The 18,525-nt window shown below is 36.1% G+C and overlaps 1 protein-coding gene across 6 annotated transcripts in view; it reads right to left on the bottom strand.

The window, feature by feature from the left end:
• PTPRK (protein tyrosine phosphatase receptor type K) overlaps window positions 1-18,525 on the bottom strand; it is a gene marked incomplete at its 3' end in the record, with an annotated part of 565,453 nt that overhangs the window by 115,707 nt on the left and 431,221 nt on the right. For all 6 annotated transcript variants that reach the window (XM_079716965.1, XM_079716964.1, XM_079716962.1 and 3 more), the window contains exon 8: window positions 439-741. In XM_079716965.1, the coding sequence (XP_079573091.1) occupies window positions 439-741 (303 nt within the window). The remainder of the gene's footprint in view (window positions 1-438; window positions 742-18,525) is intronic.

Here is an 18,525-nt window from a genome sequence, read left to right on the forward strand (position 1 = left end):
ATAGAATGGGTAAACAATGCTGCTTTCAAATCTAAAGGAAAGAAAGCTATTACTATTGATCTGTAAAATGCAAAAAACTATATTTTTAACTAAATGCATTTCACCAATAGGTAATCGATGTAGTGCCACAAATGGTGAAAATTATTTTTGAACATTTGATAAAAACTTTATTTAGACTTTTAGTGTAGTTGCTACTTTTCTAATATTGTATAAAAATGGAAAACAATAAAGGAATAGTTCATTTAGTATTTGATGCTACCCTGAAGAATATTAAGTTTTTTGTTAAAGGCAAACCCTTTCCAAAGTTAACCCTGTTAAAAGTATTTAGCAGATTTCGGAATCCAATTCAATTTTGGGGACTCTAGGCAAAACTGTAAGCAAGTACATAATTCTTGTCATATAATTCCCCCCTTTAAAAATAAGGAAGTATGAGCATACCATCTTCATCAGTTTGAATAATCGTCTCTTCACTCTCCTTCCTGCCTTCTGGATTGGTTAGGATCATCTTGAGGCTGACGTTTGTATAAGGTGGCAGATGGTTCACAACATGCTGAGGGGCTTTGGGGTCCATGTCCAAACAGTCTGCCTTGCTCTCATTGTGACCACGGAAGTAATGGTAGCAGATAGTGACATTAAAAGTGTGGCAACGAGTGATGTTGTAACCCAGGGATTCCCAGTCCACAGCAATGCGTCTTGCCTGTATCTCAGCAATCTTTAAAGTCTTTGGGGTTCGCATAGGTTCTGAAAAATAAATCAAAGACACAGATAGCTGTCAACTTTACCATGAATAATCTTGAAAAAATTTAACACTGAGCATGACATAGCATGTGTAAACCTAGGAAAATCTGGAAGTCATCGTTTATTCTCATTTTCTTTATTACTCATGATCTTATTCTTAAAGGTTTCTGTTAGGGCTATGATTTACCAATGGGAAGAGAAATGGGAAGTAAAATGTCCACAATCCATAGTACTCAGGAACATGGCAGAAAAATAAAAACCTGAAAATGTGGCCACAATGCTTTTATAGTTGTTTCTGTTGTTACTGCCCTATTCCCCATCTTTCTTTGGTCATTATTGAGCAAGTGAATTAGCTAATACATCATAATGGATGAGAGTCAACATGTTATGCTCTCTGATTTGTCATGTCACCAAGCTATGCTGTATACTAATTAGTCTAGTTGTAATACTAAACTACCATTTACAAAAATGATGCAGATATTAATTAACATTTATTATTTCAGTAATGATGTTGTTCATCAAAGCAGAAAAATATCTGAGAAAAATTGCAAGAACACATGTGGATATTCACATTGTCATCTATCCTTCTTGATCTCTTTTTGTCTTTCTCTAGGAAATGCTCAGGTTTGATAATCCATTCAGTGTCACTGAAACCAAACTGGGAAGTAAATTTCCATTCAACTGGAAAATGCTGGCAGAACTAAACACTCTGAAGACTGGAATCCATCCATCACTGCTTCCCAAGTGTATACTTTTCTCATGCAAGACTAACTTTAATCATCTAACTTAATCAAAATAATTACCCTATGAAAGTCATGGCCATGGCAAAGTCTACACAGTAAACAAACCAATACACAGCAAAACTTTAATACATTGATTTGACAAAGAGATTAAAGTAAAGGTCAAGGTTGAGGCCTTGTTGGTGCCTCCATTAGCTCACAAGGGATTGTTAGTTCTCATGAAAAATATAAATCAGTAGGGAAAAAGTGAAGAAAAATAAGTAATACAAAAAGCCCAATATGGGTGTTTTTATAAATTTTCATTTTTGAGATTAAAATCTTAGTTGTGTGAAAATAATCATCATGGCACACAGATGGCAAACCCAAATTGGGATTCCAGTTCAATATATTTAATGTGCAATGTGAAATACTCTCTGGTGGCCATTTAATTTAAAACCTCAAAACTATAAAAATACATATATATACATGCAAATTAATCTTTGGTAGAATCCAAAGTTTAGGTTTTAAATTCTGTCTGATCTTCTGATTGTTTACAATATCCAGTCGCCCTATTTTACCACTTTTGTTTCAGTGTTAAGTAGGCTGGAAGAAAGATGTGTTTTTTTAATCATTAAAAAAAATATCTTTATATGTCTAGCTCTATGTTATCATTTTCCCCACCAGGCACAAGAGTGAGATGATATTTTCCTTTCCGTCTAGTTAGACTAAAAACACAGTCTTTGGCATCACTGCCCACAAACTGGCCAGGCACTTATAGGTAGGATCATCCAAAAACTTCCCAGATAAATTGTGACTTTGCTGCCTGTTAGGTAGCAATCAGATACAACTGAGTGGCCACATTGCAGTTAGTCCATACGTTGTTCTAAAAGTGTCTAGATTGAGAAATTTCTCCAGAAAATACCTGATGCATATGAATGCAAGTATCCCATATAGCAATAAGAGAAAACACCAATAAATATTTATTCCTCTGCTTTAATTTTTTTAGGTCTAGTAGTCATATACCTGTTTTCATACACCCTTCATTTTGAACCTGACATCTTATTCCTTTATAAACTTCTCTTTTTCCAAGTGATCATTCTCTTTCATACATCTTTTCATTTTATGCCACTATTCAATTTGCACTTACCCTTCATTCTAATACAACTTTAAAAGACTAAGAAAAGCATAAAGAAATTGAAGAAGACACAAATGAAAGATACTCAGTGCTCATGGATTGGAAAAATCAATATTGTTAAAATGGCCATACTACTGAAAGCAATCTACAGATTCAATGCAATCCCTATCAAAATTCCAGTGGCATTTTTTTTGAAGAAATAAAACAAATAATCTTAAAATTTGTATGAAACCACAGAAAAACCCCAACTGGCCAAAGTAATCTTGAGAAAAAAGAACAAAGCTGGAGGCATCATGCTCTCTGATTTCAAACTATATTACAAAGTTAAAATAATTAAAACGATATGATATTTGTACTAAAACAGACACATAGATGAATGGAACAGAATAGAGAGCCCAGAAATAAATGCAAACATATCTGGTCAATTAACTTATGAAAAAGGAGTCAAGAATATACAATGGGGAAAGAACTATCTCTTCATTAAATGGTATTGGGAAAACTGGACAGTCATATGCAAAAGAGTGAAACACAACCACTGTCTTACACCATATACAAAAATTAACTCAAAATGGATTAAAGACCTGAAAGTTAAGACCTGAAATCATAAAACTCCTAAAAACAAACAAACAAAAAGATGGTAAGCTCCTTGACACAGGTCTAGGCCATGACTTTTTTTAATCTGACACCAAAAGCAAAAATAAATAAGTGGGACTATATCATACTAAAAAGCTTCTGCACAGCAAAGGAAACCATCAACAAAATGCAAAGGTAACCTACTGAATGGAAGAAAATATTTGCAAATCATATATCTGATAAGCAGTTAATATCCAAAATATATAAAGAACTCCTACAACTCAATAGCAAAAAAACCCCAAACAAACTGATTAAAAAATGGGCACAAGATCCAAAGAGACATTTTCCCAAATAAGACATACAGATGGTCAACAGGTACATGAAAAGATGTTCAACGTCAGTAATCATCAGGGAAATGCAAACCAAAAGTACAAGATATTGCCTCACACCTCTCAAAATGGCTGTCATCAAAAAGATAAGAAATAACAAGTGTTGGTGAGGATGTGGAGAAAAGGGATCCCTTGTGCACCGTTGGGAATATAAATTGGTGCAGCCACTATGGAAAACAGTATTAAGGTTCCTCAATTAAAAACAGAACTACCATATGATTCAGCAATTCCACTTCGGGGTATTTATCTGCAGAAAATAAAAACACTAACTGAAAAGATATATGCACCCCTATGTTCACTGCAGCACTATTTACAAGGAAACAACACAAGTGTCCATCAAGGGATGAATGAGTAAAGAAAATGTGTTTACATATACATATCTATGCATATCTATATATATACCATGGAATATTATTAAGCCATGAGAAAGAGCAAAATTTTGACATTTGCAGCAACATGGATAGACTTCCAGGGTATTATGCTAAATGAAATATATCAGACAGAGAAAGACAATACCATATAATCTCTCTTATGTGTGGGGTCTTAAAAACAAAAACAAAAAATAACCAAAATAACAAGATCATAGATCAGTTAGAGAGAACAGATTGGCAGTTGCCAGAAGCAGGGGATGAGGGGTCAGAGAAATAAGTAAACGGGGTATAATGTATTAAAAAATAAAATGAAATAAAAATTTTAAAAGAATCTGTTTTACAGATGTATGACACAACTTCATTGGTAGTAGTGGAGGAAAATTTTACCTTAGTAACTTTGGCAATGAGTAGAAACTACAAGACCAATAAAACTCAAAAAAACAGAACAAAAAACAACAAAAAAAGTGGATATTCATAGGAATGGTTTAAAGTTTACACATGACTTTAGTCATCACAGAGGGACTATATTTCTGAACAGCAAATTTAGAGGCCTCTTTTAAAAAAAAGGAATAAATAAAAGTGTACACATGAACGTGAAAAAAAGTGGAGATGCAAAATGGTAAAGAAAAAAAACCTACTTAACACTTCATGTACTAAAAGCCTCTACCATTTGCCTGTCAAATTACTGACTACATATTTACATTTTCTCCCAAACTAATAATAAAATAATTAAAAAAATTAATTTCTCTATTTATAAAGTTAAATAATTATAAAAATAAATAGAAATTTTCTTCTCCTAACTAATCTCATTATATCCAATTTCTTTTGCCTTTCAGCTTCCTTTATTCAACCCTTTTATGGAGCACTGAAAATAGGGAATATATGTGCTATTCAATTTCTCCTCAGCTGCTGCAGCTAGCTGACTGCCTATTAGAACTGCTTGACATTCTGAATAGCCCTAGAGCAAGTCAAAGTTTGGAGGAACTTGGTGTTTCTCTAGGCTTGGAAAAGCCAGAAGAGATGTAAATGTGTGCATACTGAGGGACTCGCTGTCAAAAGCAGAAGCAACTCACTACCCCCACTCTTTTTATTCTCGTATTTGAAATTTAAAAAAAAAAAGTAAAATAAAACCATACCCAGACACTGTGAAAGACACAATAGCTCTACATCCTCAATTATTCATTTTTAAGAGTTGACAAAAATATATTTATTATGTATTGGTAGTATGTAAAAAAATACATAGAGTTCACTTTGAGTGAGAATTCTGTTTCGGTGTATTTAAATGCTGCTAACTTTGACACTAATATAAATTAGATTTTAAAACTCTAATTTAAAATCTGGAAAAGGTAGCTTTAGAAATTCTATACATATGTGCATAAACCACAATCATAATATCAGTTGCCAACACTTTATTAACTGGTAAAAAACCAAAGATTTGTGAAAAGAAATAGCTTTTTAATAGGCAAAGAATATTTCTACGAGGTCAATATGGTATTTAAAATCTATATTTTTCACAATGCCTTGAAGAAATGCTGCAAAATGAATTGTTATTACTAAAATAGTGCTTAAAATATAATCTTGCTGCCATCTAGGGCAATATTCAGAAACCAACATACAACAAAGTAAACACACACACACACGTATGCAGAAACACATCTAAAGTCAAAATTCAATTATTTTGAGCTATAAGGCATCTGCAGTAATTCAGAGGAAGTCACTGTCTAATTACACTTATTTAGTTGACACGTGCTTTATTTTTTTCCAGTTTTTATTGAGGTTGGATATTCTCAGCTGTATTTACATATATGCTATAATCACATATATGTATTCATGCACGTATATCTATGTATATATTCACATATACATATATAAGCACATACAGAGACATACACACATACAATAGGCACTCTGCTATGCAACACCTCTGAAGTCTCTTAGCGCTGACGTGGGCTGACAACCACGTATACATAGATTTTTTAAAATCAGGATATAAACAGCAGGGACTTGAGACTGTTCTACTACTATGAAATCCATTCACAGAAAATTCTATCAGAGAATTAGACAAGAAAATTACCTAAATTCCTCACCCTGATCCATTAGTCTTGTGCCTCACCAATAATTGTGTTGTATTTCTGAGATATGAATGCATAAGTAAAAATTTAAACTTTTAAAATTGGAATAATTAACTTTTGTAGAATAAACGGAAGTAGAAGGATATTGCTCAGGACTCACTATGTTATATAAAGCTGGGCATAAGTGCTGTTTTAAGGATTAAATAATTTAAAGAAAAGACCTAGTGTGGTGAATGGCACATAGAGACGTCACAGTATTTATAACAACATAGGTCACCACAATGATGATAAAACAATGGGGATCACATTCATCAATGCACTACGTGTCAAGTGGTTTGAAATTTACTAAGTGTTCTTTCTTGTTCCCAATTTTTAATTTTCCATTTTCAAATTTTTGTTAGGTATTCCATACATGTGTTTATAAAACAGTTCTCTTTCCTTCTTTCTCATTTTGCTTTTCTAGTAAAAGGAAATTTGAGAGAGAAACAAGGAATTGGAAAAAGTTGTGGGGTAAAATTCTGGCAGAAACTTGGGAATAAATATAGCAAAGGAGTGACCTTCATGCAGCAAAGGATCATATTAAAATATTTTGAACAAGTAATCCATCTATTGTGAAACAAAAATAGATTGCCTATTATATGAAGTGTATGATACCAGACACTGTGGAGGATTCTAAAGTGAATAAAACAATAATAGACCTCAAGGAGCTTAACATTTATTTAGTAAAGATGATAAACTAAGAAAAAAAATTAAAGCAGTATGATATAAATGGTATATGAATGGAATAAAATACTATAGGAATTCAAGAGAGAGAAACGACTTCCACCTGTCAAATGGAAGAGATATTTGCATTTGGTCTCAACGGGTAAGGCAAGAAGATCTATAGACATAGTTTGGATAAATAATAAAAATGCAGAGGAAACAAGATGAATAAATACAAACACAATTGGAAAAAATATGTAATCCCATTTGGTTGCTGTACAAGTTATCTAATAGGAGGTTATATAGGAAAAATTGGTTGGGAAAAGATGGGAAAAACTTTGGATGTCATGATAAGAGGTAACTTGATCTAAGAGCCAATGGAAAGTAACTGAGTAGGAAATTAACACAATTAATTAACTACTTTAGAAAAATTACTTTGGAGGTTTTGTCAAGTGTGCAGACACTGGAAGTGGAAAAATCCAAAGATTGCAATGTGTTAGGGAAGAATAAGGGGCCAAGAACGAGTGTGACTTCAGGAGACAATGGCTTTCTTTATTTTCCTGCCAAAAGTTGATCAGCCAGGTTTACTAACTTTTCCCATTCCATTTTTCCTTTTATCATTCACCTATTTCCTAGTTGTTACAGTGAGAAAAGCCACATGAAATCAAGAAGAAATAAAAAGAGATAGCAGAAAAGTTATATATCAAATCTATGACCAGTAATATACAATTAGCAGATAAATAAAGAAATAACATATCACTGTCCTTACTTAAATTCTAAACAGATCAAGCATGGGATTTATCCTTGTAATAGTTTTTGTGTCAAATATTTAACACAACTTGATAGGATAAAATGAAGAACTACTTAAGAATTCTCTGAAGATTAAGAAAAATTAAGGCAACATGAGTAGAAAGGACCTGTTGACTTTGAGTCACCTCTCAACAGCAAGATGATTTAATAAGTGGTTCTAGATAACAGATAAAAGGAAATTCAATTTTGGGTATTTGTTAAACAACACATGACATGACAGGTCAATATCCAGGTCCTTCTCTAGTGATAATCTCTGGTTACTCTGAAAGAGTAGTGAAAACAAAAGCTTTAGCAGCTACAGGAGAATCGAGGGCAGGGATCACATTTCCCTAGAATCAGTTTTTAATGATAAAACTTATTATCCAGCTGTCAGTCAGAGAGAAATAGAAGATGTCCCAAAGCTCATGCCAAGAAGAAAAGGAAGATGTTGTCAAAGATGTCACAAACTAAGAACACTGAAGCATGACAGGGAGCTTCTTGCTCCTGGCTGCCTTTTCATCAGAAATCTTAGAAGCTGACTGCAAAGCACAATTTCCATTCCATTTATCAAAACAAACACAAGGAAAGTGAACTTCCTGACTGTTAGATAAAATATTGTTGGTGTAAAATAAGAAATAATTGAGATGAAATTTCTGAACAAAGTTGAATTTTTTTTCTAAAAAAAAAAAAAAGGAAGAAGACATTGGCATACCTTGGGGGAGGAAAAAACTGAAGTGCTTTGGAAGATATTGTCTTTACTTTTCTCTACTGATGCTTTGTACTTTTATTTTCCTCATGGTAATGACTGAGGATAATCAAGGTTTTACACTGCACATCTTTTTAGTCTTAGAGCATCATTAGTCTTGCCAAAAAGATTTCATCTCTGCTCCCACGGGTCAAATTGAGTTAATGATAAGTTGGTGAGATGACTTGATTAGCACTGTAATATGAGGGAGCCTCAGGTCCAGGAATAACCACAAACCAACTGTCAGCTCTTTTGGCTTTCTGGCTGTGTTGTTGAAATGACATGTTTGCCCTCAGGGGATATAGAATGACAGGGGGTGCATGGCTCACTCAGCTCTCCTGCAGAGTCACAGAAATATTTACCCAGGACCATCAGAACAATACTAAGTACATCATCAAATTAAACCAAAATATGTCATCTTCACTGCTCTCAAGAGTCTGACTGAAGTACATCAGATAATTCTAATAACATTTGCATACTCTCTATAATAATGCTAAGGAAACTGTTTGATTTTCAAAAGAACTTACTACCAAAATGACGTGGGAAAAAAAAGACAAAAATAACTATTTTTCCAATAGATAAATCCTACTGAATGTCTTATTAAACCTAATTCTCAAAACATGGGGAGTTGAAAATTTGGGGGTTCTTTAATGTTTTTCACTTAAATTTTTATCTAATAATATCAGACTGTGTTGGAAGAACCATGTAATTACAGTCAATCAATCCACTTCAATTCATCTCTCATACTGCATATTCTGCTTATATGTTATACTTTAAACAATACAAAAAATAAAACATTTTGTATAGCTAACCACCTATACTTGGATAAAACATAAAATAGAAAGAGAAGAATTTTTTTTTTCTTTTTTTCTTTTTTCTTGCGGTACATGGGCCTCTCACTGTTGTGGCCTCTCCCGTTGCGGAGCACAGGCTCCGGACGCGCAGGCTCAGTGGCCATGGCTCACGGGCCCAGCCGCTCCACGGCATGTGGGATCTTCCTGGACAGGGGCATGAACCCATGTCCCCTGCATCGGCAGGCGGACTCTCTACCACTGTGCCACCAGGGAAGCCCGAGAAAAGGCATTTTAAAAATTTATTGAAGGAAAAGAAGAAGAGAATAATCTACCCCTAGTGTAAAAACAAACTTTATTTTTCATAAAAATGTTTAGCAACAGCATTAATCACATACAAAATGTACAGTGAGTTGTATATTACCCTAAAAAAGTAATATGGAAAAAACTACTTCATCATATACAGTGTATAAAATAAGATGAATGGAGAGGAGCTGTATACAGCAATGACAAAACTCTAGAGGGAATTTTCAATGCCTTCTCCACCCCTAAAAGGAAGATAAATGACACACTTCTTAGGTTGTACTAAAAAATGAGGTAAATATTTTGTATGCTAAGCAAAGTGGTTGGCCCATAGTATATGCTTGGAAACTTAATTTTCTGAACAATAAAGCAACTAATTTTAATATGTTTTATGTTCAAGAGCTAATGAAAATAGAACTTAAGAACTCAGTTCTGTGATGGCTCCAATTCTTCACCTCTCTTTGCATCCACACTGTTGGCCATGTGATTTTACAACCCTTCACACCAAAGAAGTGGGGTTTATTTCCCCATCTTTTGATTTGGGGCTTGCCTCATGACTTGCTTTGGTCAACAGAATGAAGCAAAAGTGGCGGTGTGCTCGTTTTCAGCCTGTATCTCAAAGACTCCTGTGAGCTCCTCTTGCTCTTACACCTCCACCATCACTTCTGGACTAAGAAATGCATGTGGAACAGAGCTGAGTTAGTCACCTCGTCGTGCCAGCAAAGGTCATCTAGACCAGCCAATTGCCAGTCCACCAGCAGATCTGTGAGCCAGACAAGATCATCAGAGGCTTTCTGCCACTGATGAGATTTTGTGGTTAGTAATTGTTCAGCATTTTGATATAATCCCTATCCCTAATCTCTTCACTTGGTAAATTACCTCAATATTTTTGTGAAGATTATGTCAGTGATCCCTCCATAGAACAGTACTTTACAAATTTTATTTCTCTAATAATGAGTTGTGCTGAGCCACTACATGCTTATTTAGTATTCTTTTTTTTTTTTTTTTTTTTTTTTTGCAGTACACGGGCCTCTCACTGTTGTGACCTCTCCCGTTGCGGAGCACAGGCTCCGGACGCGCAGGCTCAGCGGCCATGGCTCACGGGCCCAGCTGCTCCGCAGCATGTGGGATCCTCCCGGACTGGGGCACGAACCCGTGTCCCCTGCATCGGCAGGCGGACTCTCAACCACTGCGCCACCAGGGAAGCCCAGTATTCTTTTTGTATTAAAGTAAACATTTATTAAGGGCCTGGCATGTGCCAAATATTGTGGCGGTATGATATAAGATTTAAAAAACTACTTTAAATGAATATATTTTTGTCTTTATTTCCTGTATGCTCTTTGAGGGCAGGTTCATTTCTTCACTATGCTCCCAAAGATACTAATATATTAAATATTGGACTAATAATTCTATGAGGTATAAGACATGTCAATACTTTATTCTAAGCTATAATAATTTAGAGTGATTTTCTAGCACCCTAATCCATCGCTGCAATACAACATTTATTAAAATATTTTAATTTTTATATCAATATAAGTTTACAGGTATATATAAAGTGAATCAGCAATATAATCTAAATTTCTTTACTTTTGAGTGGATAGGTCTAACAGAAAAATACATTTACATATATATTTTTATCCAAATCCCTCTAATAATATTTAGATGCAGAAATAGTACATGTTTTCCTCAACTACGTATCTCCTTTGTAAACATCCTACATCTGTCCTTGAATGAGTCAAGCCAGTCAATTCAAACTCGGAAATTATTATAAAGTATATTAGTAAATGAGAGGTTAGGAGGGCCCATTTTAAGTGAGGCTATCTTATGCCATGAAGTCCCCCCAAGACCGCCCAAAATAAACTACAACAATTACATTATAATGATATTCCAAGTATGTATGGCTCATTTCACTCCCAACAAAGATTATGATTTTAATACACCGACTTAGATCCTTCTTTCATTCCTTCCGGAAACTTACAAAATAAACTAATTTGCTTTGGATCATTTTTCTGAAGAAAGACGAGAAAATGTCTAAATTATAATAGAAAAAAGCTAGAGTAATACAAATTTTGAAAGTGATAATGGTTATTGACACACTTTAATACATCATTTGATTTAATAAAGTGAAAGTCTGGTAACATGCTTGCTTCAGGGGAACAGAAAGACAGATAAGGACTGCAGGGGTGATGATTATTTGTCCATTTCCTTTTCTGAAGCCACCATTTATTCTATGCTTTTATGCATGATTAACAGCTAGAGATCCTTCACATGTAATCAATAGTTGTGAAGTTTTGTATCAGGTTTAGAGATTAGACAGCCTTGATTACAAATTTTATCGATTTGTACAGCTTAGCTGCAGAAATCCCTGTACATTTTTCAGAAATTAAATTAAAAGGAGATACATGCTCGACACACACTAGAAATGCCAGTGTGATGATAAGGTGTGACCTCTTTATACTCATTCCTCCAGATGAATAAAACCCTTCTAGTACACTAAAACATGAATCAGCATGTCAACAAGTATCAAGCTGAGATAGTAAACAGAGAGAAAATGTGACAAAAAGAATTACAAAGCCACACGGAAACCTGCCTACACTATAATTAATACAGGAGACTTGCAAGAATTAATTGCTTCAGCTCATTTGTAAGTTAGGAAATTGACAGAGATAAGAATAATGAACTCCTTAACTTCCACCTGGGACAACCTGAGCCTATATTACAACTGAAGATTCATGATCTCTTTTAAGATAAAGGAACAAGGACAAATTTAATTACTAGAAAAATAAATATAATCATTTTAAAGTTAGCAAGTAAACTAGTGAATATAAAATTCATATCCAAATCTGATTTATGAATATTCCTACCTTAAAAACTTTTAAGGAACTGCTGTATATTTTATGTCCACTATTTGAAGGTCTGAGATTGTCCAGAAAAAAATCAAGAAACATCTATACACTCAACAAATGCTGGGGGGGTGGTGGTGGTGCTAATATTTTCCACAATAAAAATCTTACTTTTTTAATGTTCTATTACAGATTTCTGAATATTATTTCACCTTTATTCCTTTGTGAAATATCTTTCATTATTCTAGTTGAGTATGTCCCAGATCTGCATTAAGTCCTATATATGATGAAACCCAAGGGAGAAATAAGTAAAAGGTGATTCATCTTGATGAGAATCCTGAAGAATTCCTCTCCTTATATTTGAAAAGTTATTCAACAATTAGTTTTAGAGCACGGACTGCCTTGAGCCAGTCTACACGGTTAGGCAAATGTTTCAGTGTGTTTTATAATGGACTTGAAAAAAATGAAATCCCCTTAAATTGTAAAAATAAAAAAGGAACCTATTTATCATACTTTATGCAAGATAGGTGATGAAGATATTTTCTATTAAAATTTGCTAACATTTTTAGGGGGAGAACTTCAAGATAACAGAAGAGCAAGATGTGGAGATCAACTTCCACCCCACAAATACATCAAAAATACATCTACATGTGGAACAACCCCTACAGAACACCTACTGAACGCTGGCAGAAGACCTCAGACCTCCCAAAAGGCAAGAAACTCCCCACATACCTGGGTAGGGCAAAAGAAAAAAGAAAAAACAGAGACAAAAGAATAGGGACGGGATCTGCACAAGTGGGAGGGAGCTGTGAAGGAGGAAAGGTTTCCACACACTATGAGGGCCCTTCGCGGGCGGAGACCGCGGGTGGCGGAAGGGGGAAGCTTCGGAGCAGCGGAGGAGAGCGCAGCAACAAGGGTGCGGAGGGCAAAGCGGAGAGATTCCCGCACAGAGGATCGGTGCAGACCAGCACTCACCAGCCCGAGAGGCTTGTCTGCTCACCCACGGGGGCGGGCGGGGGCTGGGAGCTGAGGCTCAGGTTTCGGAGGTCGGATCCTAGGGAGAGGACTGGGGTTGGCTGCGTGAACAGCCTGAACGGGGCTAGTGCACCACAGCTAGCCGGGAGGGAGTCCGGGAAAAAGTCTGGAAGTGCCTAAGAGGCAAGAGACCATTGTTTAGGGGTGTGTGAGGAGAGGGGATTCAGAGTGCAGCCTAAACGAGCTCCAGAGACGGGCGCGAGCCACGGCTATCAGCACGGACCCCAGAGACGGGCATGAGATGCTAAGGCTGCGGGTGCAGCCACCAAGAAGCCTGTGTGCAAGCACAGGTCACTATCAACACCTCCCCCACCGGAAGCCTGTGCAGCCTGCCACTGTGAGGGTCCCATGATCCAGGGACAACTTCCCCGGGAGAACGCATGGCGTGCATCAGGCTGGTGCAACGTCATGCTGGCCTCTGCTGCCACAGGCTCGCCCCGCATTCTGTACCCCTCCCTCCCCCGGGTCTGGGTGAGCCAGAGCCCCCGAATCTGCTGCTCCTTTAACCCCATTCTGCCTCGGTGGGAACAGACACCTTCAGGCGACCTACACGCAGAGGCAGGGACAAATCCAAAGCTGAACCCCAGGAGCTGTGCAAACAAACAAGAGAAAGGGAAATTTCTCCCAGCAGCCTCAGGAGCAGCGGATTTAATCTCCACAATCAACTTGATGTACCCTGCATCTGTGGAATACCTGAATAGACAACAAATCATCCCAAAATTAAAGCGATGGACTTTGAGAGCAATGATATACTTTTTTTCCCCTTTTTCTCTTTTTGTGAGTATGTATGTGTATGCTCCTGTGTGTGATTTTGTCTGTATAGCTTTGCTTTTACCATTTGTCCTAGGGTTCTGCTGCCTTTTTTTTTTTTTGTATACGTTTTAACGCTTGTTATCAATGGTGGAGTTTTTTCGTTTGGTTGCTCTCTTCTTTCTTTCTTTCTTTCTTTTTTATTACATAAATTTTTTTTTATTTTTAATAATTATTTTTTATTTTAATAACTTTATTTTATTTTCTTTTTTTCCTAATTTCTTTCTTTTTTTTCCCCTTTTCTTCTGAAACATGTGGCTAACCGCATCTTGGTCCTCTGGCCGGGTGTCAGGCCTGTGCTTCTGAGGTGGGAGAGCCGAGTTCAGGACATTGTTCCACCAGAGACCTTCCAGCTCCACGTAATATCAAATGGCAAAAGCTCTCCCAGAGATCTCCATCTCAGCGCTTAAACCCAGCTCCACTCAATGACCAGCAAGCTCCAGTGCTGGACACCCTATGCCAAACAACTAGCAAGACAGGAACACAACCCCACCTATTAGCAGACAGGCTGCCTAAAATCATAATAAGGTCACAGACACCCGAAAACACACCACCGGATGCGGATTTACTCAACAGAAAGACAATATCCAGCCTCGTCCACCAGAACACAGGCACTACTCCCCTCCACCAGGAAGCCTACACAACCCACTGAACCAACCTTAGCCACTGGGGGCAGACACCAAAAACAACAGGAACTACAAAGCTCCAGCCTGTGACAAGGAGACCCCAAACACAGTAAGTTAAGCAAAATGAGAAGACAGAGACACACACAGCAGATGAAGGAGCAAGGTAAAAACCCACCAGACCAAACAAATGAAGAGGAAAGAGGCAGTCTACCTGAAAAAGAATTCAGAGTAATGATAGTAAAGATGATCCAAAATCTTGAAAATAGAATGGAGAAAATATAAGAAAAGCTTACAAAGGACCTAGAAGAACTAAAGAGCAAACGAACAGTGATGAACAACACAATAAATGAAACGAAAAATTCTCTAGAAGGAATCAATAGTAGAACAACTGAGGCAGAAGAACGGATAAATGACCTGAAAGATAAAATAGTGGAAATAACTACTGAAGAGCAGAATAAAGAAAAAAGAATGAAAATAATTGAGAACAGTCCCAGAGACCTCTAGGACAGCATTAAACGCACCAACATTCAAATTATGGGGGTCCCAGAAGAAGAAGAGTAAAAGAAAGGGTCTGAGAAAATATTTGAAGAGATTATAGTTGAAAATTTCCCTAACATGGGAAAGGAAATAGTCAATCAAGTGCAGGAAGGGCAGAGAGTTCCATACAGGAGAAATCCAAGAAGAAACATGCCAAGACACATATTAATCAAACTATCAAAAATTAAATACAGGGAAAAAAATATTAAAAGAAGCAAGAGAAAAGCAACAAATAGCATACAAGGGGATCCCCATAAGGTTAACAGCTGATCTTTCAGCAGAAACTCTGCAAGCCAAGAGGAAGTGGCAGGACATATTTAAAGCAATGAAAGGAAAAAACAACCAAGATTACTCTATTCAGAAAGGATCTCATTCAGATTCGACGGAGAAATTAAAACCTTAACAGACAAGCAAAAGCTAAGAGAATTCAGCACCACCAAACCAGCTTTACTCAAATGCTAAAGAAACTTCTCTAGGCAGAAAACACAAGAGAAGGAAAAGACCTACAACAACAAACCCAAAACAATTAAGAAAATGGTAATGGGAACATACACATCGTTATTTACCTTAAATGTAAATGTATTAAATTCTCCAAACAAAAGAAATAGATGGGCTGAATGGATAGAAAAACAAGACCTGTATATATGCTGTCTAAAAGAGACCCACTTCAGACCTAGGGACACATACAGACCAAAAATGAGGGATGGGAAAAAGATATTCCATGCAAATGAAATCAAAAGAAAGCTGGAGTAGCAAATCTCATATCAAATAAAAAAGACTTTAAAATAAAGACTATTACAAGAGACAAAGAAGGACACTACATAATGATCAAGGGGTCAATCCAAGGAGAAGATATAACAATTGTAAATATTTATGCAACCAACATAGGAGCACCTCAATACATAAGGTAAATGCTAAGAGCCAAAAAGGGGGAAATTGACAGTAACAGAATCATAGTAGGGGACTCTAACACCCCACTTTCACCAATGGACAGATCATCCAAAATGAAAACAAATAAGGAAAAACAAGCTTTAAATGATACATTAAACACTATCGACTTAATTGGTATTTATAGGACATTCCATCCAAAAACAGCAGAATACACTTTCTTCTCAAATGCTCATGAAACAGTCTCCAGGATAGATCATATCTTGGGTCACAAATCAAGCCTTGGTAAATTTAAGAAAATTGAAATCGTATCAAGTATGTTTTCCGACCACAACGCTCTGAGACTAGATATCAATTACAGGAAAAAATCTGTAAAGAATACAACCATATGGACGCTAAACAATACACTACTTAATAACCTAGAGATCACTGAAGAAATCAAAGAGGAAATCAAAAAATACCTAGAAAAAAATGACAAGAAAAACACGACTACCCAAAACCTATGGGGTTCAGCAAAAGCAGTTCTAACAGAAAGTTTATAGCAATACAGTCCTAGCTCAAGAAACAAGAAAAATCTCAAAGAAACAACCAAACCTTACACCGAAAGCAATTAGAGAAAGAAGAAGAACAACAACAACAAAAAAAACCCCAAAGTTAGTGGAAGGAAAGAAATCATAAAAATCAGATCATAAATAAATGAAAAAGAAATGAAGGAAAAAATAACAAAGATCAATAAAACTAAAAGCTGTTTCTTTGAGAAGATAAACAAAATTGATAAACCATTAGCCAGACTCATCAAGAAAAAAAGGGAGAAGACTCAAATCAATAGAATTAGAAATGAAAAAGGAGAAGTAACAACTGACACTGCAGAAATACAACCGATCATGAGAGATTACTGCAAGCAACTATATGCCAATAAAATGGACAACCTGGAAAAAATGGACAAATTCTTAGAAAAGCACAACCTTCTGAGACTGAACCAGGAAGAAATAGGAAATATAAATAGATCAATCACAAGCACTGAAATTGAGACTGTGATTAAAAATCTTCCAACAAACAGAAGCCCAGGACCAGATGGCTTCACAGGCGAATTCTATCAACATTTAGAGAAGAGCTAACACCTACCCTTCTCAAACTCTTCCAAAATATAGCAGAGGGAGGAACACTCCCAAACTCATTCTACGAGGCCACCATCACCCTGATACCAAAACCAGACAAAGATGTCACAAAGAAAGAAAACTACAGGCCAATATCACTGATGAACATAGATGCAAAAATCCTCAACTAAATATTAGCAAACTGAATCCAACAGCACATTAAAAAGATCATACACCATGATCAAGTGGGGTTTAACCCCAGGAATGCAAAGATTCTTCAATATATGCAAATCAATCAATGTGATACACCATATTAACAAACTGAAGGAGAAAAACCATATGATCCTCTCAGTACACACAGAAAAATCTTTCAACAAAATTCAACACCCATTTATGATAAAAAATGGTGTTGATAAAGGCCATATATGACAAACCTACAGCCAACATCATTCTCAATGGTGAAAAACTGAAACCATTTCCACTAAGATCAGGAATAAGACAATGTTGCCCACTCTCACCACTATTATTCAACATAGTTTTGTAAGTTTTAGCCACAGCGATCAGAGAAGAAAAAGAAATAAAAGGAATCCAAATCAGAAAACAAGAAGTAAAGCTGTCACTGTTTGCAGATGACAGGGTACTATACATAGAGAATACATAGAGAATCCTAAAGATGCTACCAGAAAACTACTAGAGGTAATCAATGAATTTGATAAAGTAGCAGGATACAACCTAATGCACAGAAATCTCTTGCATTCCTATACACTAATGATGAAAAATCTGAAAGAGAAATTAAGGAAATGCTCCCATTTACCATTACAAGGAAAAGAATAAAATACCTAGGAATAAACCTACCTAAGGAGACAAAAGATCTGTATGCAGAAAAGTATAAGACACTGACGAAAGAAATTAAAGACCATACAAACAGATGGAGAGATATACCATGTTCCTGGATTGGAAGAATCAACATTGTGAAAATGACTATACTACCCAAAGCAATCTACAGATTCAATGCAATCTCAAACTACCGATGGCATTTTTCATAGAACTAGAACAAAAAATTTCACAATTTGTATGGAAACACAAAAGATCCCAAATCAAGACCCCGAATCATTGCCAAAGCAATCTTGAGAAAGAAAAATGGAGCTGGGGGAATCAGGCTCCCAGACTTCAGACTATATACTACAGTATCAGACTATACTACAGACGAAAGCTACAGTAATCAGAAGAGTATGGTACTGGTACAAAAACAGAAATATAGATCAATGGAACAGGATAGAAAGCCCAGAGATAAACCCATGCACATATGGTCACCTTATCTTTGATAAAGGAGGCAAGAATATACAATGGAGAAAAGACAGC

This window comes from Hyperoodon ampullatus (genome assembly GCF_949752795.1).
Source record: "Hyperoodon ampullatus genome assembly, chromosome: 12".
In the NCBI taxonomy this organism is placed as follows: domain Eukaryota; kingdom Metazoa; phylum Chordata; class Mammalia; order Artiodactyla; family Ziphiidae; genus Hyperoodon; species Hyperoodon ampullatus.